Source organism: Lates calcarifer, linkage group LG7_1 (genome assembly GCF_001640805.2).
Source record: "Lates calcarifer isolate ASB-BC8 linkage group LG7_1, TLL_Latcal_v3, whole genome shotgun sequence".
NCBI classification, from domain to species: Eukaryota; Metazoa; Chordata; class Actinopteri; family Centropomidae; genus Lates; species Lates calcarifer.
Window position 1 is genome coordinate 5,019,091 of NC_066839.1, and position 27,559 is coordinate 5,046,649.

The 27,559-nt window shown below is 40.0% G+C and overlaps 1 protein-coding gene across 1 annotated transcript in view; it reads right to left on the bottom strand.

The window, feature by feature from the left end:
* Positions 1-26,595, bottom strand: part of LOC108888898 (DNA (cytosine-5)-methyltransferase 3A-like) — a 63,089-nt gene extending 36,494 nt beyond the window's left edge. Inside the window, 6 exon segments of the mRNA XM_051071767.1 lie at positions 1,477-1,593; positions 1,732-1,769; positions 2,085-2,208; positions 11,928-12,035; positions 19,979-20,229; positions 26,411-26,595. Of these exon segments, the coding sequence (XP_050927724.1) occupies positions 1,477-1,593; positions 1,732-1,769; positions 2,085-2,208; positions 11,928-12,035; positions 19,979-20,047 (456 nt within the window). The 5' untranslated portion in view covers positions 20,048-20,229; positions 26,411-26,595.
* Positions 26,596-27,559: the final 964 nt, after the last annotated feature.

The window sequence follows — 27,559 nt, forward strand, 5'->3', positions numbered from 1 at the left end:
TTCCACCAGCCAATTGTGTGTGTGTGTGTGTGTGTGTGTGTGTTGTGTATGAGAGGGAAGTCCACTCCCTTCCAGTGTAAACAAACACACTGCAGAGAAGAGGAGGGCAGGAAGACTGCAAAACAACAGTGTGCCATGAAGCCAACACTGACTAAATGTTTAACTTAAGATGAAGATTATGTTGACAGAAAATATGTGCAAATGCTGGTAAGTATTTACGCTTTGACCAAAAACTGATTTTTAAATAAACTAAAGATGTGTACCAATGAATATAGGCAGCTAAATGGACCAGAACCAGAGGAAACTTCTACTTAATCTTGGTAATTTCTTTTTTGAGAAGGATATTAGGGATTATAAAACAAAGCTTTACTGTTGAAATGTTTGGTTACATGTCACAACTTTGTTATTGTATTGTTAATGTATTGATTTACTGTGCAGGGTTTTTGCAGGATTGAATATTCCTGCAAAAACCACATAGAATACAATTAAATACCTATTTAACAATCCAAAAAACTTGCCAAAACTTTTGCAGACGACTGCTGCATTGAGAGTGTAGCAATGGACCCAAGATGGCCGCCTGTACTAGCTTGCACTGTTAGCTTAACTTCTCACGAGGCCTGCCTTAGAGACACGAATGTCCATGAGTGACTGAGTGAGTGAGTGAGTGTTGTTTTCCCACTGGCTGTTCATTCAAAATGATTTGGAGCAAACAGTTTCTATCATATCATCAGGGAGATTTTACAGGAGGCTAGCTTAGCGTCTTAGCTGCTAGATTTACAGGCTTTTCAGACTTATTTAAAGCACCTATCGACAAATTTAACAACTGTTTGGACAAACCTCAGCTACTTTCTGAGGAAGAGAGTCACCAGTATTGCCTCCCCTCTCATTAAGTGGACCACACGGCAACTTAATGACGTCTTGATTATGCTAATTAGTGTATTACGTCGACCATACGCGGTCGAGCCACTAGGCTTTGACCTAGACTTGTTTAAACAGCACAAATGATGTTCAAAAGTTAATTTTCGTGACTGCTCTCTCATTTTATTTGAGCAAAATGAACATTTCACAGAAATATATTGAGTTAATATCAGTGACACACGCAATAGTGGTAACATCACCCAGCGCTTTGCTCTGAAGGTTGATTTCCTCTTCCTTTAGTACCGCACAGAGCAAAGCACAGCTGGTTTCTACTGCATTTTGGATGCTTCACAATACAAAGCATCCAACTATAAATCTTCTCTGCCTGTGTAAGTTTTACAGTATATAAGGACAAAGATATTCCTTAATTAAAACGTAATCCAGAGAGGTTTATGTGAAAAATAAAAAGCTTTATATAAAAAGTTTGTCAGCCTGGATTATTCTGACTGAGGTGTTTACTTGAGGCCGTTTTATTCTGATAGGACTCTTAAAGGAAATACAAGCTCCGTGCTACTGTTGCTATAAATTCACACAGACAGAGACCTGATTCTCTCCCACCTCCATCTTCCAGCGGCTGAGCCATTCTTCTCTCTGTCTCCTGCTGATGTAGTACGGGTCGCCGGCCTGGAAAGTCACTCTGGGGACTGGCCTCCTCCGCAGCCTCCCAGTCTCGCCCTGCACACACACACAGACACACACACAGGCATTTAAAAAAACGCTTATTATACACCCGCTACGCTCTCAAACCTGCTTGTACTACTGTCTGAGAGTCTTAGCTCGTATCAGAAATGGGGTTACGACTGCTTTTCTCACCTCTCTGGGGGAGTCGCAGTTTCTGTCGTCTGGCTCGTCTGCAGGAGAAGAAAAGTTACAGGAAATAGCCCATTTGTACAGATTTAACAAGAAGTTTAATGAGGAGGCAAAGTCACGGTTTTCATCACTTTGCCCCGGCATACATATTTAAAGTCGAAATGCCCTCAAGCACTGCAATCTGGAAGTTATTTAGCTATTATAATTGCAGGTAAACTGTCAACAAGTGTAAATTTCATATCCTTAAAGCATCTAAATTGGTAGCAAGTTAGCTGCTGTGTGCTGGAAATCAATTTAAATACATATAGACAAAGTCATATTATGTGAGATGATAGGAATTTGCGTCAAAGCCATACCCTTATTCCTCTCAGTTTGCTCCAGTTTCCGACGCCCGCGCTTCTTGCGAGGGGAGGGGGAGGCCTCCGGCTCCTCAGGCGGGGTTGGGGGGGCATTTGCACAGGGGTCAGAGGTCGCCATCTCCTGGGAAACAGACGGAGCACAGTCTAGGTCTGAGAAAACTGCTGCTCGCCCTCGTCTAGACCCATCAAAGCACTCCTCAAACATAATAACCACACACACACACACACAAGGCCTTATACACACATAAAACTCATGCATACACACACAAAGAGCTACTGCAATGCACGCACATACCTATTAGTCTGCCCTTGTTAGTGCAACACAGAGCAGGTATGTCCAGCAGAGCATGTCTGCATAGGATCAGTGTAATTAACACCCACAACTGCCATTAACACACACACAAACACACATACACTTATGAGATGAGAAGGGGAGAACTATTAATGTTCTTAACAGTGCTAACAAATAATGAGCACATGTTTGTTAAATGATGCTAATCCCTCATTTCATCAGCCTAAAACTACGTAATGTGTAAAAGAACCTCTGAAAATCAAAAACTCCATTAGCTCACCAGCATGAATGATGCTAAACTCTGATCATTTGTCCACTTTTAAACAGACCAGCAGGGTTTTTATGTGTGCGTGTCGCTAACAGGCTAACAGGCTAACAGATTTTTATAGATGAGTAGTTAAAAAGTGGGGAGCAAGGGTGAATGTCAAGCTCAAAGGCTACGCTAACGCCAGCTAGCGCTAACAAGCTCACAAAGGCTGTAATGAGCAGGTGAGAAGGCCCGTAAAAGGCAGAGCACGACAAAAGGCGACTAAAAGGGCCCCGGGACAGACTGAAGCACACCGGCACACACTTTTAACAATGGATACTCAAGAGGGGGCAAGATTTTGATTCATATAAAGTTGGCTTTTTAGTGCTCAAAGGCTTTTAGTGCCCAAAATATCCCTCCTATGGACAAAAATCCAATATTTTACATTAATGCGAGCTGCGTGTCCTTTTGTAAAATAATTGCAAATGGCTAATGAGGCCATTTATTTCAGCATTAGTGCAGGATCAAGGTCTGAAAGGCAGCAGGGCTTTCATTAGATGATTTTGCATCTTTTTTCACAGATAGAAATCTGAGGGTAAGACAAACAGTGTGTAACTCAAAATGGCAATGTCCCCTACAACTCTACTGAGTTTGGCACATTTTTACTCCCTAGATTATACAGCGCTTAAGACATACTACCTGCTGCCTTTACACACCGTTTTTAACTGCATGGTATTAGACGTAATACAGATTGTCAGTTATTAAACCTCTCTTTAAAAAACCTAACCTGGATTCCTCAGTAATAAATAACTATAGGCCCGTACGTTTTTTGCGTAAAGATCATTTAGGTTGTTTTTCATCAACTTGTTGTTTCTCAGTCTGCACAACACTGAGAGCGCTGACTTTTAAACAACATTCATCTGAGTAGTGATGTGTCAAACATTTCAGTTTTGGTTATTACTGGTTCTCAGTACTGCTTTCGACCCAGCTGACCATACCATCGTCAAACTGGAAGAGTGGGTGGGACTTTCTGGCACTGTGCTCAAATCATATTTGCAAGACAGGGAGCACTTTGTGTCAGCTGGTAATTATGAATCTGAATGACTAAAAATAATGTGGACTTTACTCAGATTATGGAGAATTATAACATCTGTTACTATATATTATGCAGATGACACACAACGCTACATAAGAGTGTCACCACATGGCTACAGTCTCTTACATTCACTTTGAATTACTTCTGCTGAATGATGCATAATAAGAGCTAGAGCTGCAACAATTAATTGATTAGTCAACTGTCAGAAAAATAACAGGCAACTGTGTTGATAATAAAGTAATTGTTTAAGTCATTTAGTCATCACAAGCAAAAATGTAAAATATTTGAAGTTTCCAGCTGCTAAAATGTGAGCTTTTCTTTGCAGTCTGGGCTGCTGGTCAAAAAAAAGAAGACATTTGAAGACATAATCTCTGCTTGTGGGAAAATATAGCAGGCATTTTCACTATTTTTCGCCATATTCCATACACACTGGTTGATTTATTAAACAAAAAAAGAAAAAAATGTGTATTAATATATAACAAAAATGATCATTAGTTGTTTCTGACTGACATCAGAGCCTTACAATAGACTTTTACATGTGCCTGTTTCAAGTAGATTCATTAAATGTATGAATTTCTGCGCTTTGTGGACATTAGCACTTTTATCAGGACAATAAAGTCTATTTAGATCTTGATCTTGACAACAAAAGAGTCATAGAGCTAACAGCACATAGTATTTTGATAATCCAAAAATCTAAGTCTGTATCAGCTCTCATAAAAAGTGAGAACCTTGATAAATATTTAGAAATTAATGAAATCATTAAATTATTTGCAGACAAGCCGCTTATGTGAAAAGTGGCTGGGACAAAATATTCTGAAACTAACTGCTAATATGAAGAGGCTTAAATGGAAAAACAAAAACACAAAAGAAAAACTGTGTTTACAGCATTTCATAGACACCATACAATGTAAGAAATGTGAAACACACAACACATTCAAACTAAACAAATAAAAGCAGTCGACTAAATTCAACCACTTGTGTCAAGTGGTTGAAATCAGCATAAAACTTGCTATGTAAAAATCAAGCATGTGTTTAGCAAAATATAAATTCAGGACACTTAATTACTGCAATAAATTAGCTTACATGAATTTTAAAACTGCGCAAAAAACAATCAAAATCATGGCATGAATTAACCCAGATGAAAGTAACATGTTTCTTTAAAATTAAATTAAAAATGAGTGCACCAGCATCTATTGAGTGCACGTGTAATCCCATCATGTGCCCTTGATGAGAACACATGGCGTTAGCATTATTGTTTTAACCGCAAAATGAAATTAAAGCTGCATTAAGCAATTTTTTTACCATTAGGAGGCAAAAAAGACTCTGATACTATATCAGCTCCTACAGCTAACTTTTAAGCAAACAACTGACTACTTACACATTCAGCAGAAACAGAGGAATCTGGACTTGCAGTCATCTTTTTGGCCACATGTCGAATGTAAATTCAATTCAGCCCTGGTTTGGTCCACAGACTCTTGAGAGAAATATTCTGGATGTCTTTTGATTGCTATATGCTCGACGCTCTTCAGCCACTTCGCCTCTCCGCCATTTAGTGCTAAACAGGAAGTGTACAGCCGGTCTGTGTGAGAGCTGGCTGTACACTTCCTTTTTTGAGAGCAGGTGCACTGGTTGGGTTTCATTTGGGCCGGTGAACCAAAATTTGACCTGAATGCTGCTGCAGGCTGCAGACTAAAGAGTTTTCATTCACCTTTTTGGACTCAGTGTTGAGACTATCAAAAACATTGCTTAATGCAGCTTTAAAGTTTCACTGAGAGAATTTAACTCACTGCACAAGCATGACGAAACACTTGCCACAAACAAGCCCACTGTGCATGAAACTGCAAGACATTTTTATAGGTGTAGACTCACACTCAAACACATCCTCCTACATGTAAACTAGTGGTTTTTGTTTTCTTTGACTCTTTCAAACAACTCCCCACTGACCTGCACTTCCTCTTATCTCAACATCCAACCTTGATCTTGAATGACAGACAGTGTGGAAAGTACCTGACTTCACTCCACAGCTGACTTACTCTAACCTGGGCTGCGTGCACAATAACTCGAGCCAATGCAGGGCGGTTTTTAGGTTTTTAGGTTGGATGAAACTTTGATGATACCCAGGAGGGAGGCTGAGCAGAGAACAGGATGTGGCAAACAATAAAACAATAGTGTGCCAAAAATAATAAAATAAGCAAACTTTATAGAGCAAATAAATGCATGATTGTTGATTTATAGATGTATATAAGTCAAGTAATTGTGTAAAGTGTTTTGATATTTACTCTGCAGCAAACACAGCCACAATGAGAAGTGTATTCAGACGGGCCAAAATGCATCGTAGCTCTTTCCAGTATCAGTGTGACAGATGGAAGTAACACATGTTCAGAAATAGGTGCACAGCAGGCACTTTTTTTATCCCAGTTATTATTAATAGTTCACGTCACAGAAGCCGCGAATCTCATCCAGATTGTGTTTTTGGACAAGATCTGCAGAACTGTCCGAGCTGGACATGTGTCAGCTTTAGCTATGTTCTGTTTTAGCATCAGTGTCAGTCAGAAAACTAATCACATCCTCTGGAGAAAGAGCGATATTAAAGGATAACTGCAGATTTGAAAAGGGACCTTATTTTCCCATGTCTTTGGGTGTAAATGATTGAAAGGGACAAAAATCTTGGGAATCGGTGCACTATTGAGCAACCTTTAACAGCTGCTGCAATGTAATCCCATGGGTTTTGTCCATGTCAAAGTACATCCACTTAAGTGTTTGTTTTTGCCACTGACAGGGTCAGATTAGTGTAATGTGTTATGAAGTGTCTGACAACATTATGGATAGAATTCCCACAGAGATAGACCTTTTTCTTAAAGAGTAAGATCCTTTTTGTTTATCCAGAAACATCACTATATATGAACACCAGACTCCATTGAAAAAAACAGTAATTTTACCGGACAGAAAACAGGTTGTGTGATCAGTTTGTTTGTGTTATTGAGTGGTACTTTAATTTATGTAAAGGATCTGAATGCTTCTTCCACCACTGAAAGTCACACAGTAACATAAACTAACAGATTGAAGCAGTGGTATTCCAACAGCTCCTGTGTTCTGCTCGGTAAAATTACTGTTTTTGTCAATGGAGTCTGGTACTGACGTATAGCAATGTTTCTGGTTAAACAACTCTTTAATAAAAAGGTCTGTCTCTGTAGGAAATCTATTCATAATGTTGTCAGACACTTATAATAACAATCAAGCAATTACTGCACCGTTTCTAAAGATGTTTGTCCCTATCAGTCACGTACACCCAAAACCATGGGAAAATAAAGCCTAAGGTTAACAAAAATACCCGAGTTATTTAAGTAACAACATTTTTCATTGAGACTCTTTATCCTCAAGCTCAAGACTTCATATCTGTTTTTACTAAATCTACTTTTCTTGCTTCAGTTTTGCTAGCTAACACTTGTTATTACTAGAGATAGCTACTGTGGAGACGCCGGCCAAAGGAGCTATCCCTAGTCACTGGATCAACCTGAGCTTTTAAACTATCTAATAAAGACAAACCTTACCTAACAATGGTGAAACACTGAGACTCCTTGTGCACTTACATAAAGATTGCTATCACTAATAACCATTGTGTCATCTACAGAAGTGTATCTGTTCAAAGAGTAAAAGAGGGAAGTGGGACAGATTTCTACACTCAACTCAGCTCAGCTCAACTATATTTACACTCAGCTGGCAGTTTATTAGGTACATGAAGCTAAAACTGATGCAGTAAATCCTACCTTATATACCTCATAACGTTTGTAATCTTTAAAAACTATATTAAAAAAGTGTTAATTTAACTGTCTGATCATTTTGGAGGATCGGAAACACTGTGCAGAAGCAGCAACATTGCGTAAGCATCAAGAGAAATCACCAGCAGAGGCATCGACTTGCAGTGTTGTAACATGAAAGCTCTTTTCACTTTTGGCCCGAGAGAGAAAGTTATTTTTTATCCACCGGCCGCAACTTATGAAACTTTCTGTTAAACACTGCACCACAATTTTTCCACAATCTCTCTTTGACCTTTGTGGTTTGGACGCAAAAACAGAAACAGAAGAAGATACGGAACTTAAGCTAGATCTAAATCTCTGATTATCAAGACGCGCTTAGTTAAGACATCAACAGTTCCAGTAATTATAGTTTAGTCTTTGTCTAGAGAAAATCTAGCTATCAGTGTGCATGTAGAGTTTCATTATTTATATCAGTTGACATCAGGACTGAGGGGATTTTCATGTTAAACCGTTGTGTAAATGTTGGGAAATGTGCCAACATGTCTCCTCAGTCCTACTGTACTCCAAACTACTCTGAAGTGTTTTTAAGCAGAAGCCACAAGCACAACACAACACACACACACACACGTATAAAAACCCCACCAGCTGCTCCACATATGGTTCCCGTGGTGAAAAAAAACGGGAGAGAGAGAGAGAGACAGGGAGAAAAGAGGGAGGGAAGAGGAAGAGACTGACACCTATCTTCAGCAGCAAAGAAAAACTAAAGAGCAGCAGGAAAAAAAAAGAAGCAATGAGAGCGCAGAGGAAAACAAACATGGAGGCTTGAAATACTTAAGGAGCATGTAGCTAATCTAATTATCCATGAAACCATCATCATTACTGTAATAATATGTGTGTACATGCGAGTGTGTTTGTGCGTGTGTTTGTGTTTGTGATAGAGGTGAAGGAGTGAGTGAAGGAGAGAAGTGAAGGAGGAAAAAGTGAGGCTCCCTCCCTCTCTGCTCTCTATAGTTAGTGTCACTGACAGCTCCACCCTGAGCTCCACACAATGGCTCTATTCCTGGACACACTCCACTGCATGAGTGTGTGTGTGTGTGTGTGTTTACTGGTAACATACTGTACTGTTCACTGTGCAAGAAGCCTCTGTACATGTATGTGTGACTACATGTGATAATACTGCACACTGTACTGATACTACTACAACTATTACACTACAGTTACTAAAGCTACTCCCTCTGCTACAATTGCCACAACTACTACCACTACTATACGTGTTACAAGTAATAATACTGCTGCTATTGTACAACTACTACTGCTACCACAACTATGGCAACAACTACTAATACTACTATACCACTACTATTACTACTACAACTAAAATTTATACTATCTCTATTATTATGCTACTGGTTTAAGTAAAACTGGTAAAAAGGTACTGCTACTACTATTACTACTACTGTTACATGACTGGTACTAGCACTAGTGCTACTGCTGCTAGTACTACAACTACTACGATGATGCTACTATCACTTGCCACTACTACTATTATGCTACTGGTACTGCTAAAGCTACTACAACAACTACTACTACTACAAGTCATTCTAGTCCATATACTACCTGCAAATACTACCACTGCTGTGTGTATTACTTCACTATTGCTACTTTAGCTACTACAATCACTACTACCACTATTACTACTGGTTCTAGAATGCTACTACAAGTACTGCCACTACAACTTCTACTACTACAGTACTTTACAACTTCCAGCACTAATACTTCTACTATGTTCTAGAACTACTGCTGCTACTACAACCACAACTACTACTACCATTACTACAACTTATGCGATTGTCACTACAACAACTAATACCACTAATACTACTGCTACTACTACTACTACTATTACTCTACCGCTATTGCCCACATACTACTACTCCTACTATTGTACTGTAGTACTACCACTACTGTAACTACAACTACTACTTCTATAACAGCATAACAACATGTACTACAACAACCAGTGCTACAATACTATAGTACCACAACTACCCCATCTACAACTACTGCTGATACAACAACAGATACTACTACACCTATGACTATACAATATATATAACCACAAATACTGTAACTACAACTACTACTACTACTACCATTACCACTACTTTTACCACTGCTACTAGTACCTGTACTACTGCAGTACTATGGTTGATGATGTACTAAACTACTAACAATGAAGTACAAACATCACTTAAAAACATGTACACACATATGTCTTATCTGCAGCCCTGTATGAGGTGTGTGTGTTATGTGTGCACGTATGTGTGTGTTATGTTAGTTTGTGTTTGAGTGTGTGTGTTACAACTGCACGTGTGTGTGTGTGTGTGTGCAACAGGACTTATATTAATCCCGCCTGCCTTGTCAGAGCTCAGACATCAAAGCATGATCAGACCTGCTCTGCTGCACACATGACTGCACACACACACACACACACACACACACACTGGGGTTGTTTGATCAGCTATATTGACTTGCTGATTCTGCCACAGAGTTCAGTCAGCACAAAGGGACACACACACACACACACACACACACTCGATGAGCGATAAGACGATGAATGAAGAGAGAAACAAGGAGGAGAGGAGCTGCCAAAGACCTGAAGTCAGTCAGAGTGAAGAAATATACTGTACGGTGTCATTACAGTAATAACACAGCACAGATTATTACCGCTGGCCTAAAGGTGACTGGAAGGTTGCCAATTTAAACCTCCAGTAAGTCAAGCTAACACATGGGGAGGTACAATAAGTAACACTGTCACCTTGTAAAAGTTAAAGTACTCAGACCCCAACTAAAAGTTAAAAAAAGAAAAACTACAGCTGACCTGGAAAAAATGTGCAAAATAAAAAGGTTCAGCATGAGCACATATGTGAGTATAAACGCCCCTAACCAAAGTCCATTCATTTTTCCTTTAATTATGTGACGTGACCCACAGTTGCAGTTCGTCTTTGGTTGTGCACATAAAAAGCTGGAGGTAGATTTTAACTACAACTCCCAAGGTGCATTTCATCAAGAGAGAATCCAATCACAGAGCCTCAGAATTCTGCAGCACCAACGGTGGAAGAAAGCTAAAGACGACAGCACTGAGAAAACAAGTTGAATCAGTTCAGTTTTAAATTCTTGGTCGACTTTGGATGAATTCGGATGTGTTTTGTTCACGACTGAGAGAAACGAGAAACACCCAACTACACGGCCAAAGCTCACAGATACTGTGGCATTTTTGTGCTAAAATAAACAGTTCTAATGTTATTTAGGCCGAGTTTAACAGCTGAGTCTTCCAACTCCTGTCATTCATGTCACTGAATTTAATCTTCCTGACATCCCAACAAGATCAGGATCTAACAGTGTTATTAAAGTACTTTTGACTACAATGAGTGGAGTTTACAAGCAGTATTGCAGCATTTTGAGCTTTCTGTTAATAATGAGGGATAAAACAAGATTTCTTGTGGCCATGACATAAACTTATATGAGCACTGCATCTTCAGGGAGGGTCCTATGCTTCTACTATTATATTAAAAGAAAATGTTAAAATGGAATACAAACTGAGTAAAGACACCTTCAGAACGTCTTTGAAACAACATTAAACAAACACAGAATTTGCTAAAAGAAATTTAAGGACGCAATTAAGACGATTCTGTGACTTGGAGGCAGATGAATGAATAGATCCGATCAAACTTAACTTGACTGTTAGTAAGTAGTCAGAAGAGCGGGAGGTGTGTGTTTAGATATCAAAAAATGTCTTTACATTTCCAAACAGAGTGGTGGTTGTGGTGTAATTTATTCATTTCTGCCTCCTCCTCCTGAACTAAGGGAGGTGTGGGTGGAGGCCAACAGTCATCTACAGCTCCTTATCGCTCTGTGTTCGATAGGTCATACCCACTCTCCGATCAAATCTGAAGGACTTGTTTCTGTTTCACTGTGACTTTTAGCGAAGCGATAGCAGCAAGTGTGTGGAGAATGTGGGGGATGGAGCAGTGTTGATAAAGTGAAGATGATGAAAATTATGAGGAAATGAAGCTAATGTTACATGTTGAGGGAGAGCGTATGCACCGACTGATCAGCCCTGCAACCAGTTGGTGCACAGTGCAGCGGGGGATTCCCGTTTTTAGATGAAAAAAGCTGAAGAAAAGAAAGCAACACAAGCTGCCATGAGGAGGAAAGTGCTCTGTCATGTTATTGGACACAAACTCAGATGTGACAATTAAGTGCATCCCCAGATTTCTGTGAAAAAAGCGGAGCTGACTGTGGTTTTCATGCTGCATAAATGTGAATTAAACAGTGCACACGTGTGTCTTTTCAGGTGAGACAGTGGAGCTTTAGCACAGGTGAACACATCAATCAATCACCCCGCTGTGGTTTTAAGCATAAAGGCTGTAATTACAGTACTCACAGGAAGCAGCTGTTTGCGTTTCCTGCCAGGACGGCCCACTCTGCGCTTGTTGCGGGGACTCGCTGGCGTCCCCTCCTCTGGACTGTCCTGGTCTGCTCCATCTTCACTCTGACCAATTACAGAGAGGCCACATCAAACACAGAGTCAATCAAACAACTGTATGAAGTTATAATTGATGTCAGCAGCGAGGCCGCATTAAAGACAACAATCCAAGGCGATGTGGTTAAGGAACACACTGGGCGTGGGGGAAGGGACTGGAAAGCGGGATAAAAGAGTAGCAGCACATCGTTGATGGTTCCCAACAACCAGAGTGCCTGCAGTTTTGAGAAATTTCACACTTTTTATGACCTTTTTTTTGGTGTTGGAAGAAAATCATCTAAAACTGAAGACCAATTTAAAGACAAACTACTTTCAGAACAAATTTCTCAAAATCCGGCCAAGAACAAAGCAGTTCTCGAACTATAAACGGGCAAAATATGAAAGAGAAAACCAGTAAATTATATGTTTACAGTCATGAAATCCAGCTGTGTTTAGTAAAACAGACAGGATGCATGTTGTACTAGCAGACCTGCCATGGACTGGAGTGAAAAAAAAAAACCATAATCTTCTTTTAAGACATTGAAGACCTTTAGAAACCTGTAAAACCCTGATAACATAAAGTTATTCTGCATTATGTGAAGTTTTAAACCTAAATTAATTCATCTCAGCAGTTTAAAACAGCTTCCTCTGCTCAGCTCACGGCAGAGACAAAGTGGCAGAGTTGTAGAACAGCAGTGGTGTAATTTTACAGTGATATATGGAGTAAAAATAGCCTGCTGCACCTGTGTTTAGCCAGAGTTGTTGGGTCAAAATCAATGCTAAAAAATCGTTTTATGAGAGGTATCTAAACAGAGGAGCTGCCTGATGAGATTACAGTAACATTTTGCTAAAAAATTCACTCTTTCCTCTTTTAATTTGTCACAACATATCAAACTACACAGTAGTTTTAACAGTGTTTCTTACAGTCAGTGTGGATGGCAGCTCGCAGGCCTTTTTGCAGATATGTGCAGTCGATTTCAGTCTTTGACTTGAGCACCAACAACTCGTGACTTCACTCGATGATTTGATATCCTCCCCTCGGGGCCGGAACACTTAAAATTACATCATAAAAAAGTGTCCGCCAAATTTCATTCATTTCCCTGACAGCAGATACACTCTGAAGTGGTCTGACAGCAGCCAGTCATGTTGCTTGTTCTGGAGGGGAAGTTTACCACTGGGACCACCAGGCAGACAAAATATGACAACTCAGATTATTAAGTTTGAGATGAAGAAACTTAGTAGAGATCAATAAAAAAAACAGACCGCAACATGCAAAACATTCGGATCTTTTCTCTGACTGACAGTGATCCATTTAGTAAGCTCAGTATCTCTATCTTAAAGTTAGAAATATAATGGTGGTGATGGACGCTTGCCAAGAGCTTCAGCCACTACAACAACTACAACAGTCTTACTTCTTCAGGGCAGTCTGGATGCTACAGTGAGTCACTATCGGAAAGAAACAAGACAGGATGGGGCTAGCTGCTTAGCATGCTAACTTCAGAAGAATAATTAAAAGAACTGGAGCGTAAACAAGAGTTAACATTAGTGTTGTTTTCCACCTGTGGAGACAGTAAAGGAATAAAGTTTGATACTGAACTTCCAACGTTTCTTCTAGAAATAAATAAACAGCAGTTGATGCTAACGTTGGCCATGTAGTGATAGCAAAAACCTACATAAAGCATCTTTAAAATACCAGTATATCTACATACAACAACATTAAACTGTGCTGTAAACCACTGCAAACCAACAGAGTGACATATAGCTCCTTGAAACAGAAAAATGGGATTAAATCTGGTAAAAACATCGATTTTTAGGACCCAAAATACAAGGTTTAGGACTTGAATTGATGATGGGTGTTTTCTCGCTTTAATGACATAATACTAAATAATTAATGTGTGCAAAAAGAGCCACTATACTGTAGAGAAAGTGGCTTGAACGGAGGAGAAGCCTGAGTGGTGTGAATTCACTATCAGTTACCAAATATCCACTCATTCACAATCAGCTGTAAACCTGCTGTATCCCACACAGTAGTAATCTCTGCACAGATGCAGATGCAATCCCCTCCCCAAATAATTTGTGGGTCCGACCAAACCCAAGTCATGTCCACACTTTCTATTTTTACACCAGCTCTGGGCAAAGTCTGACTTGCTGAGAGTCTCGGGTGTGTGCAAAATTTTCATTGGACCCATGAGGATATGACAAAGAGCTAAATAAAATAAGCAACACCTGCTGCATCTTTACTCGAGCTGTCAAAACTTTAAAGTGGCTTCATCTTGTGAGAGATTACGCCTGTTGCTTTAAGAGTATTTTAGTATTTTAGCCAGGGGGCAGGAATTTGCCAGCCGCAGTGATTTTCACTACAGGCCTTTTTATTCATATCTGAGCACTTGTTATGTGCGTCGCTGCCTCGAGAAGAAATTAAATAAATGTCACTGTTACAAGGAAGAAACATTAAGACTCTTGTATTTCTGAAGTGAAGCAAGCAGCTTTAAATGCACAAGTTAGAGAGAATATTGGTTTTAATCAGAGGTTTGCCCAAATGTGGCAAGAAATATATGCAGGCATCAAACTCCTCACTCTCGCCTACAGAATACAGCTGCTAGGAAGCAAGCCCATGCCGACCAATCACAGTCCTCGTGGTGTCTATGTAGTATATCCATACAATGCGGAAGCCCCAGTGCACGGTTACATTTTTGAGGAGGCGCACATCAGATGCCGCGTAGCTTTGGCAGCTACAGTATGTGTGTGGGCTCTGAAGCTACGCTGTAACCCCTTGATGTCAGACTGTCACCATTGAAAGCAAATGCCTGCACTTGCTCTTACTACAACTCTCTGCCAAGTGCTGCTGCTGTAGTTTTTGTTACTGTTGTTGATCAAACATACCTACAGACAGGTGACAGATTAAAAAGGAAAAACCAACCTCAAGTGTCTTAGTAAGGTGTCGGGCCAAAACGAGACGCCAGAGCAGCTTCAATGCTCCTTGGTATTGATTCTCCAAGTCTCTGAACTCTACTGGAGAGACCGAACACCACTCCTCCAAAAGATATTCCCTCATTTGGTGTTTTTTCATCCCTCCTCCTCTACAGATGAGGGCATTGTCAGCCTGTTTCTCTACTTCTTCCTTTACAGGGTTCCTACAGTTTTAGGCAAATTCAATTTAAGACTTTTAAGACAAAATATGCATAGGCCTTCTCCTTCTTCTTCTTCTTCTTCTTCTTCTTTTGTTGTGGCAGACTAGACTTAACTCTGGCGAAATGTTTCCATCACTGACGGCCAATATTCACTATCCTGATCTGTGTGACGTGATGTGAGATGAAGCATTCGGTAAACTGTTCATTCATTTATTTTTTTCATACCGTACATATTATTTTGACATTTAAAAAATGCAATGTTAAAAGTAAATAGATTAATAAATAAAATCCTTCCTCCCATGAATTTTGTAAGAATGATTTAAGACTTTTGAGGCCTTATTTTTAGATTAATTAAAGCTTTTTACTACTTTTTAAGGACGGCTTTAATTTGTCACCAGCTGTATATTCAGTATATGTTCTGCTGCTTTTAAGATACAAACAAGAATGTCTTGCATTGTTGCATACTCTGTTGTTTGTGCTTGCACAAGAGGAACAAGTTTTGCGTCACACGCTCTGAGTTTAATAATAATTATGACCTGCTCTGTTTCTTGACTCTCTCCTGTTATAATCAGTGCTACCTGACTGTGTGTGTGGCCTGCTGTCGGGCTTGTGTTTCCATTAATGTCTTCCTCCCTCTGTTTTGCGGGTGACAGTGGAGCGGTTGCTAAGGTGCAGAAACTGCTTAGCAACTGTCTCCGACGGGGCTGCCGCCGTGCTGACTAAACATTCTGATGTCACTTCCCTGACAATCAGCATAGCAACCAGCTAGAACGGGGTAATGATGGCCCCCACCCTCGCCTGTTGGCCTGGTGCGCCGTCCATATGCCCGTGTCACGACGCACACTGACAGACACACACATGCACACTTTAACAACACAACTGTGCTCGATGATGTGCTGCAAGTGCTGCGACAAGTTTAAAAAAAAAAAAAAAAGTAGGATCAAGTCAAATAGAAACCTGTAAACCATCAGAGCTAGAAAACCACTCAACCAAATCCTTTCAAGAATATGTCAACACACACAAACACACACACACGGGCCAATCTGTCCATATATCTTTGGTCTATTTCTGTCGACCGGCAGGTTATTTTAGGCTGCTGCAGTTGCTAAGCAACCAGACTGCAAACCAGGCGGGCAGAGGAGGATCCCATCAGCAGCAGACAGCTTGTCCTCTTTCTTTTTCCCCCACATCCCCACATCCTCCCCTCCGTCTCTCTCTGTCTCTCTCCTCTTTTCTTTCTCCTGCTCGCTCCCTCTGTCTCCCTCCTCTCCTGTTTCCTTTCTGTATTTCACTTTGAATCTACTACTCACCCCCGAATTGCTGGATGATGAAGCCGTCAACAGAACAAACACAAGACTCTTATCTGGATTCAGACTTACTACATTTAAACACACCTGTGTTATAACAGAATTTTACACAACCACATTATTTATCTACAATATTTACACGTTTAAAACCATTTACACGATGACAACTGACCAATCTTTAATCAACAACATGGCGATGTCGGCACCTTTTTGGGGTTTTACAGATGGAATAAATGACACCATGCAAATTTAACAAACCCCCCTGCACACCTCTGGACCATCCTCAAAGTGATGATGGTAACTCAGACATTATACGGCCTCATGTGGTTAAAACAAAGTGCTTGTCTTATGGCCTGTTGACATATGAAACCCTTTACCTATGGACAGTTTATTAGCTGTGACTCTAGCAGTGTTGTTTGCATGTATATCTGACTAAAACACACAGATTATACTATGGTCAAACACTACATGTAAGTGAACCTTGGCCTTTCTTCCTCTTTACAGGCTTGAACAGGTGTCATTGATTCAGCTCCTACCAGCTCTAAACTCGGCCTTGCTGTTGTTATCAATGCAAAACTAGTGGTTGTGGGTGTTGTTTATTGTTGTCGTGATGTGGCCTTTACAAAGAGAGATCCCACTGCTTTCATACAAGCTCCAAGGAAGGCTTTATGCTGAAACATGTCAGCAGATTTGTCAGCGTATTGATTCTAAATAAATTCACCTAAATTTCATACACTCAAAAACTTGTTTATGCCTTTTTCAAAACATTATTACTTTTGATACGCTAACAATATCTGGTTTAAAAAAATGATCTTATGATCTTATGCAAATGCTGGAGTTACGACTAAAAAGAAGGTTTCTGAGGTCACACTGAGTTTGACCTTTGACCTCTGACCACCTAATTCCAATCATTTCATCCCAGAGTCCGAGTGAACGTTTGCACCAAATTTGAAGAAATTCCCCTGAGGCATTTCTGAGATATCACACTCACAAGAATGGGACGGTACAGATGTCACCGACGCAGAGGCATAAAAAAATAAATAAATAAACACTGATTTAATTTGGTTCATTTTTGTTTCATTTTGTTTGAGTGGGTGCCACTATCTGAACCCACAGGAACGTCTGTCTATCCCCAACATTTTGAACAGTAGCTTCTGTCATGTGCAATAGATTATAACAGGAATCAGTCAAACCTCCCACACCTTCTATTCTCCTGCAGACTGATTCCTCCCTGGGCTTTTTCTTGACTCGGGGAAGGAGAGTTAAGTCTCGGGAAGTTTAAAAAAGCACAACAAAACTCTATAAGGGAAACTTTGTACTTGTTGGCTTGTTGCCACTGTGTGAATGTGGAAGTAAGTGAGTAAGACGGCTCTTTATATAGCAGCACTATAGAATGAACTTCAAACTTCTCGCAGATTTACGAGGGCCGCCCTGGGCTCTGGGGGCGCAAATGAAAGGAGCCATTTTTCACCTTGTGTATGTCTGACTGTGTGGTAATGTGTGTGTGAGTGTGCGTGTGTGCTCATTTGTGTAAAAAAGACCATTTGAGGCTTGAAACCCTGCACTCGTCTCACCTGCCTGTGGCCGGGCGAGTGTGTGGAATGCAGAAAGACCTGAAGTGAATGTAAATAAATGACTGTAAGTTTAATTATTACAGACACACACACACAGTCTTACTTGCCAGAGTTGCTGTGTGTGTGTTGGCTGAAAAAAGCTCTCAACTGCGTGCTCAGAAGCCAAAGTAGTAGTGGTAATGATAGCTGTAGTAAAAGTGGTGGTGGTTGTAATAATATCTGTGGCTGCAAAAATAACAGCAGTAGTATTTCAATATGTATAATAATAGATGCAGCAATAATAACAGTAATAGTAGCAGTAGTAGCCACAGTAGAAGTAGTAGTAGTGCTGGTAAAACTTGGTGGTGTTTATAGAATTTTGAAGTACTCGCACTTTACTTAAGTATTTCCATTTAATAGGTATTTCCATTTCTACTTATGACACTGTTTACAAAAGGGAAATCCTGAATGTTTTATATTAAAATATTTATCTGATGACTGCATAATATCTGTGGCTGCAAAAATAACAGTTAAAGTATCTGAATATGTGTAACTGAAGCAGTAATAGTAACAGTAACAGCACTATTTAAAGTGAGAAATGTTTGTTTAGTTGTAGTTTCCAAGTACAAACCAATTAGCTCTGCACTTTTATGACCTCCATAAAACTGATGTAGTGCCAAGATTTAAATTACTCAACAGTAAAATAATTAGTTTGTACCACAGCACTTATTGTACAACAATTAAATACTGCATATACATTAATGCATCAGTAATCTAACACTCTAAAAGGCACCAATCATCAAAATGACGATCAAAACTTTTACTTTTGATATTTGCTATGAAACTTGATACATTTTTATGGAGGCTACAGAGTGCCACTGAAATAACTAAATCTTTTCAATGTTTAATTACACATTTCTTGAGAATGATGTGTAAATTAAACTCACCAATTAAGTTTGCGTTAAAATATTCAATAAAATAATGATATTTTCCAATAAACAAATAGATTTCCTTATTTTTATCAATCATTATTATTTACTTTTACTGTTTTAAAATACAATAAAATGTCCAATATTGTTTCACTCAGGGCTGTGCAATATCAGTATTCTAATCCAATTTGTTACTGTGTATAGTCCTGTTTATATTGTTCATAATGTTAATAATTTTTAATATATTGTCTTGTTTATATCTTGCTTCTTTATTGATGCCTTTTTTGCTATCCCTGTTTGCTCCTGCTACAATATAAATTTCCCCACTGCGGTACTAATAAAGGATTATTTTATGGTATATTTAAAAGAGGCTTTAAATGTTTCTTTTTGTTTTAAATAGACAAATTGACTTTACTCTCAAAGAGGGAGATTTCACTGCACTTCATGTCTACAGATATATTATCAATACATATAATTGACATATGGTCTTAAATACACCAATAAACCTATACTACAGCTTAAGTATTGATTGTTCCTTTACTTAAAAATGTATTTTACTTGTTTTTAAATCTCTCATTGAGTGTTTAATATTCCTGTTTCTTGCATCAGTCTTTTTTTAATCTTTGAAACACACTATATTTAAACTTTTTGTACAAAATGTGCTATATAAATAAATAAAATTGCAAAATAATAATACAAAGTTTAATTATCATTATTATTATTAGACATATTCATGCCCCAGCATAGATCCCAACATATTTACTAACAAGTCATTCATCTGCTGTTTTAAAAACTTACCGTTCCTTTAATGCAAATGTTTTGGCACACTCCTGACTCCATACATGTATCTTAAATCTTGGATACTACTATAAGATTTTAACTGTTAACTGTTTAAAATGTTAAATTCAATATTTTTTTCAATTGTGTTACCTCTAGTTTCACTCATTTACTTTTCCCACTGATGGTAATATGTGTAATCAGCATTAGAACTGACTGAAATCATTTAAACTTTTTCAAATAAATGCAGTATAAAAGTAAAAATCCCTCTCTCACCACATCATTGGAGTTGTCATTCTCTGGTGTCTGGGGCGGCTCGGTGGCAGCAGGACTGTTGGACGGCATGGCAAAGAGCGGCTCGGTGAAACCAAGTGTAGAACGTGTTTTAAAAAAAAAAAAGAAACAAAAAAGTGGAACAAAATCAAAACATGGGAAAGGCCCTCAGAAGCACCAGGTGCAGCTTCATTCAATCTGTCGGTCGGTCGGTCTGTCGGTCGGTCGGTGGCTCACTCAGTCCTCCCCCTCTCCTGGGAGAAAAAAAGAGAGAAAACAGAAACAGCGTGACTGGAGATACAGTACGAGGACGTCTGTAAAGTTTGAGTAAGAAATCATTCACAGTATGTGGCTGACATCCTCCTGTCCCCTCTTTTTCCTCTCCCCCTCAAGTCTATCCACCTTTTGTTCAACACACGCACACACACACTCATACACACAGCCCCTGGGTCAAGGCTGTACAACAGGTGTGTGTGTCTCTATGAACTGTAGCTGATGGATGGGACCCCTGCACATGCAGAGCAGAGAAATATTCCTTCTCTGAGCAGTAACAGGTTAACACACACACACAGGTGTCCTCAAAGGAATCTGCAGGAATCAGGGTAGCTTTCAACACGGCTGTCACTCTGTGATTGATGTGGCCCATGTGCGCCCTTTTCATCAGACAAAATGGCTGCATTCAGACTGCAGGTACAAGTCCTGAGCCAAAAATCATTATTTTTTCAACCCTCAAGCATGACACACATATGTTTTATGAGCTTGGTATAAACAGGGAAGAAAAAACACAAATTTAAATCCTAATTTCAACCACTTTGTATCTGATTTTTTTCACCCTAGGCTGCAACTAATAATTATTTTCAGTGTAAATTAATCAATCAAACAGATAATAGAGGCAAAAAGGACACCTGTAGAGAAAGAAGGTGTGTTTTAAGGCAAACAGGACTAGATCTTCTGCTTATTTTTTTTGATTAAGCAATTATTCAATTAAAAATGTTTTAAAAAAATAGACTTCCTAGAGTCGAAAGTGAAAGTGAAAGTGAAAATAGCTTATTTTGTCCCACCAACACTCCAAAACCTACTGGGATCAGGTTTACAATGATATAAAACAGAGGGCAACAACCCCTCTTCACATTTGAGAGGCTGTAGCAGGCAAATGATTGGCCATGTGTGACCTTGTACTGTTTCATCATCCTCATTAACATTTATTTGTCTACAGAACTTAGTTACTGACAAAACTACTGAGCAAGAATGGGAATTTTAAACCATAATCGGTCTTCAATAGAGGACACAGGGACAGAGTTAAGTTTTGCATGTAAATAATCCTGATTTCATAAGCTTTTGGTTTGAAATCTGCTCTGACACAGTTGTTTTGGCAGATTTTGGGCACTCGAGAATGTTAAAAAGGTCGTTTACCAGCAGTTATTGGCAAACAAGCGTCAACAGACTGTGCTCATATCTGGCTGTTAGGGCTCATATCTGCTCACAGTTTAGGTCTCTCAGACACATGAAGGAGCTGATTGATCACACTGGGAAGTCTAATGTTGGTCAAGTCAAACGGCGTGTTGTTTCACGTCTCGGGTCAAATCCAATACAATTTAGTCTGTTCTGAGTTTGAGTTGTCATGCAGGGGGATACAAACTGCCAAACAAGGTGAGCACAGGAAGCACTAATACTCAAATCTATAGGCAAGTTTGCTTTCTAGTCTGCTTGATGAGGGTTATTATCTGGGAATGCAGCATCAAGCAGAAGTATTCTGGCTCTGCAGGGCTGGATTAAGCTGCTCGGAGGCCCTGGGGCAAGATTTTGAAGCGGGTGGAGGCAGTTCTATAGGGACCAGTTCCCCCCATTCTGTTTGCACTTTTCAAGTATCTTGTTACCTCTAACTACTCATTAGATACAGAACACAGAGCAAACTAGACATGGCAGCTTCAAGAGAACCACATCCATCATGTGAGTCTTGGCTCGAGGTGCGAATGGTGGTTAAATCGCCTGGGTAAGGAGCTGCATGTCAAACCATCTGTCTTCTCTGTCCAAAATGTGGACATTACTGTCCTCGAAAGAGCGTCCCTTCTCCTTTAGATGAACAGCCGAGTCTTGTCCTGAGGAGCTGGCTCTCCTATGTTGGTCCATGCGCTCGTAGAGTGGTTGTTTGACTCTGAGAACCACCTCCAAGAGGTTGAACGTCTGTGACTCCCAAACAGCCTTTAGAGCTTAGGAAGACTTTTGGATTCAAGATTCAAGAAATCTAAAAAACATCCAGTTACCTTCAACTCCTAGTACTTAAAACTACCATGGCCTGGATGGCTGAGAACCTGCACAAACATTTAGTTTACATTGCCCTACATTGGTGCATACTCCAAGGGCTGTACCCGATTCAGACTTATGTCAGTCAGATCTGATTTGGCTGTTTAAATACAGATATTCAACAATGTGTTCCTCTTTTTTTTAAATCTAGACCATAAAAAACAGTAAAAGTTGGCGTCTCAGTCACGGCTCAATTATGAAATCCAAGCTTACCGCGGAGTGTCTCTCCTGCCGGGCTGCTGACAGCAACTGTCAGTAAAGACACCGGAGCTGAGAGGATCAGAGCAGCCAACAGAAACAAGTCGTACTGTCCAGTCTCACTCCTGCCCTCTGTTTCCATCTCTACTTCCATCACAGTTAGTTTTGCAAAGACTTGAGTTGACTCGAGGTCTTCTTAACGTATGCATACAGTTTTTGGGGGCAGCCCGACAGATTCCCAGACGAATTTACAACCAAACAAATTACCACAAACTAACACAGTGATTCTTGGTTAAATACACCTCATGCACAGATTTAGGTCTGTAGTTTCACTGTTGATCTGATAAAAAATTTAATGGATTTTCCTGAGGTTTCACCCATTTTTCCTCTTCAGAGCGTTTTTAAGAGGTTGTGATTTTAGGCTATATAAATAAAATGGACTTCATTCATTTTCCATGACCATAGCTCATCTGCACATAAGCATGCACGCTGCACAACACACGATGAAGCAACCTTCACTTCACTTTTTTAAACTTCTTTATTTATCAGGAGTGATTTGTCTCAGACGAGGTGTGAAATACCGATCACGGTCTGAGCACAAAAAGGAGCTTAAATGTAATGTTTGCAAGGGGCCTAAAAGAAAACTGACTCTCAGCAGTGATTTGGATTTGAGCACAGTGTGACTGCAGCCAATGTGTCTGGCTTTACTCAAGACGTATTGTACAGTATGTCACTCCTCACGCTGTGGCCTTACATCACCTACTGTAAAGACAACAGGCAGCCGGCCAGGGTTACCAGCAGCGGAAAGACAGGGGTGGAAACTTTTGCAGAAATGGGTGTACAGTATCCACCCCACCAACCCCCGGGGGCTCCCTGCACGAGCTCCAGGCTCCGGGCCAACCAGCTCCTCCAAGTTCGGCGTATTTAGGTCACACACACACCTCACACTCCTATAGCAAGTCTATATACACTGGTTTAAATTGTTCCAGTCTTCATGCCAGCAGTGGTTTAAATTAGACCATAGTCAAAGGCCCAAGCAGAAGCCTGTACTGGTGGGAGGAGAAATGGTTGCGCAGAGAAAAAGCTTCAGAGGTGTGTCAAGGTAGTGAGAGTCAGACAGTGACAAGACAGGGAAGTAGGTGATTTGTCTTCACAATAAAAGCATAAAATATAATTTCTTAATTGTCTCATTTATCTAATTTAACTCTATTTCCTTTCCTCTTCAGGTGTCTTTTGTGCAACTGTAACATGCAAAGTCCTCCTCTGTGAAGTCTTATCTTTTTCACAGAGTTGGATATTTTTGCTTGAGAGACTTAATTTGAATTGAACAAAAAGCCATTGTGACAGATAAACAGGTGTTTTGTCCTTGATTATGAAGTAATACATCCTTAAAGACAGGTAACTGTTATTTTTCAAATGAAATCTCCAACTTTTAACACTTTTAAAATCATCAGTATTTGTAGAAACATAAGGGTATAGCAGGTTTTCAGAAATACAAAGGTCATCTGAGGTCATCACTTCGATATCGGTCAACACATTTGCCCATGTCAATGAATTCTGACTGAGAATTAAGTCTGTAAAATGCCCTCAGTGTACAGATTTGTTATAGCTTACTTATTCAACTCTAGTGCCTGAAATATTTATGTCCCCTGGCTTGTTTAAAAACTCTCTCCACACTGCAAAGGATAAAATTCTGTTGAAAAGATACCAAAATACTTTATTTATTTATTTATTTTTGGCTTTGGAATATATAAATTTTAATATTCTGAGTTTAAAAATGATGGATCAGCCTAAAAATACCCACTATGTGTTAATTTTGTCCGTTGTGTATTTTAAACTCTACTCAAGTTGCAAAAACCCCAAAAATCCCAGAAATAATTCAGCGGACATGACCTCAACAACCTCAGTGCTACAGTCTGTCAAAGTACTGATAGTTCTAACATTCAGGTTTAAATGAGCTCAAAAACGAGTGACCACAACATATTAAAGCTGGGACAATCTGTTGATTAGCTAATTAGCTGACTGATTAGAAGTATCTAGTAACTAAGTCATTATTAAAGTCATTTTAAAGTAAAAATGCCATAAATTCACTAGTCCAAGCTTCTCAGCTGTAAATAATACCTGTTTCTTTGTAATCCTTTGAGACAGTAAATTGAACATCCTGGGGTTTTGGACATGTGGACAAAAAAAAAGGTAATTTGAAGATGTCACCTTTGACTCTGACCCTGACAATAAATGGCATTTTCAGGCACCCACACACCAACCAGTATTCTAAAGTTGAAATGATTAGTTAATGAGCTGATTAGTGGGTTGTCAGATAAGTTAATTTGCAATAACTGTCACAATTGATTACTCATTTAGCAAAAATGCCAAAACTGATACCAGCTTCCACAATGAGAATATTTGCTTTTATCTCACAGCTTTCTGATGCTCAACATTTTGAGTTTTTTTAATGTTTGTCAGGGAAAAAAACTATTCATATGTATGCTCTTGGGTCTCTGGCAATTATAATGGACATTTTCACCTCTTTTGACATTTTATGCACTTAACAATGAATGCTTATCAAAGAACATGCCTGTCAGACATATTAATCATAAAAGTAACTGTTGGTTGCAGCCTCACAATTCTCTCTCACAATTAAGCTAATTTGATAAAACAGAACCATTACAACAAATTAGCACAGTATAAACTACAACAATAAAAGTCTTGAAACTATATTTTCACAGAGTTCCTCTTTACAACAAGAGCTACAAGATGGAGGATGAAGAGCCTATCATAAATGATATTGTACTTCAGTGGTGAGAATTTCTATATATTTACAATCAAATCAAGTAGAGACAGATAATGCTGAGCACACCTGGGGGCTTTTGGGGCTTCCATGGGGGTCTAAGGCCCCGGGGTAGTTGACCATTAATCCAGCCTTGCTCTGGGAAACTGTGATGTATATTTTTTTAATGTATTTTTTTTAACACTAAATAAATAAAATTATTGGCAATTTTGCCAAAAATGAAAATAATAGTTTCAATTGTACAACATGTTCAGACTAGAAGCCAAGATCAATCTTTCATTAAAAGCACATTAACTCAAATTAAGATAGTCTGGAAGACAAGCTGTAAGATATTTATTGATCGATTCAACAATGTATGTGATCAGACTGCGTGAAATTAATTGATTAGAGAAGAATTAGCAAACAAATGAGTGTACCTCCTCCTGTAATGTCCGCCGACAGGGCTTTTATTTTTAAAGAGTAGCCGGAAGTGTCGTAGCTACTCCTGCTAGCTTGACGCAGCTCAGCTTTATGACAATTAATATTGGGAGCGACCTCACGCGGCCTTTACCGGACGGCCTCTCATAAACGGCGTATTATCCCGGCGGGGGTGTGTTTGGGGCGGGCGGCCGGTGAGAGACACGTGTCCGAGTGTGTAGAGACGATAAGCTTTACTGGGTCAGGTAAAAAACACACACGGGGGCGCGTTTCAGACCGAATGCACCCGTTAACCCCGGCAGGCGCGCGCCCGCTCGCTCGCTCTCCGCGGAGCCGACGGTTCCGCGCGCTGATGTGTCTGTCTGCATCTGGTGGGTGAAGAGGACGGTGCGCTCCGGTTTAACGTTACCTGCTGGTGCCGAGGGGAGCCTGTGGAGGGGGTGGGGTGGGGGGCACGCTCCTCCGGACAACGTTAAACACGCCTTCGTTAAATAACGGTTGTCCGGTCTCCGTGATTTTCCTCCCACCGTTCAAAAGAAGTCCCCAAGTTCACTCGCCCCGTGTACGAACCGCTCCGTCTTCACGCGCACATCATCTGCTAAAACAGAACCAACGGTTTGGCTCCGGAGCGCGCGAGCGATGACTTTAGGAGATGACTGTAGCTAACTTAACGGCTGTAACGGGTGCCGGCGTGCGTTCACGAGCCAAAATGTAATGTTTATATTTACCGTGTCGTCCGTCCCTCAGGCACCCGGACCCTGACGGTCGTCGCTCTCTCTCCTCTCGTTCACTCTCGATCTCTCTCTCTCACTCTCTCTCTCTCTCCCTCCTCGCGCTCTACCGGGTCTTCTCTCTCCGCTGCTGGCTCGCGCTCCCCCGCCTGCTTCTCTCTCGCTCGCTCGCTCGCTCTCTCACCCTCTCTCTCTCTCACTAACCGGCCCTGCTCGCTCTCTCACGAGCCGCAGAGGCTCTGCCGCACCGGAGAGAAAGTTTCCGCGCGGTCCTAAAGTCTACAGTTTAAACCTCGCGCGCGCGCACACATGTACACATACACGCACGCGGGCACAAACACACTAACACAAAAGACAGGTGTAGAGGTAGAACAGGCCTAGGGGCTGCAGAGATCAGACGACCTCCAGACCAGAGTCTCTTTACAAAGAGTAATATTAATATTTCTTTTGTGAAAGTCACACAACTTTGTTAGAAGACACAAACTGACCACAAAGAGACTCAAAACTACTACAAAGACACAAAAAATGACTGCAAAGAAACAAAACACAACTACAAGTTACCATAAAGAGACACAAAAGAACCACAAAGAGATGGCAAATGGCCGTAGATACAAAGAACGACTACACAGAGACACAGAATGACTACAAAGAGACAATATGACTACATAAAGATGTAAAACAACAACAAAGAGACACAAAACAACAACAAAGAGACACAAAACAACAACAAAGAGACACAAAACAATAAAGAGACACAAAATGACCACCACGAGTTAGAAAATGACAATAAAGAAACAAGTATTGACTACACAGAGACACAAAGTAACAACATAGAGACACAAATTCACTTGTCAGAACTGTACACACAATTAAAAGTACACATTAAACTGAGTGAGTGACGACTGTGCACTGTTTCATTTAAAGTTTTTTTTTGAAAGAAGTCCTTCTCTTGTGGACATCATCACTGGGTTTTTAACTCTCAGATAATGGGCTCAAAACGTCAGTGACCACCAGGCTGTGGTAAATGATTTTAATTTTAATCAGACACAGTGTAAACCTGGGGCTGTGTAATATTGCAGTGTAGGTGTCCTGTACACAACACAGACAGAGTGGGAGGAATCAGCTGAGCCAGAGTCCCAGCTGTTC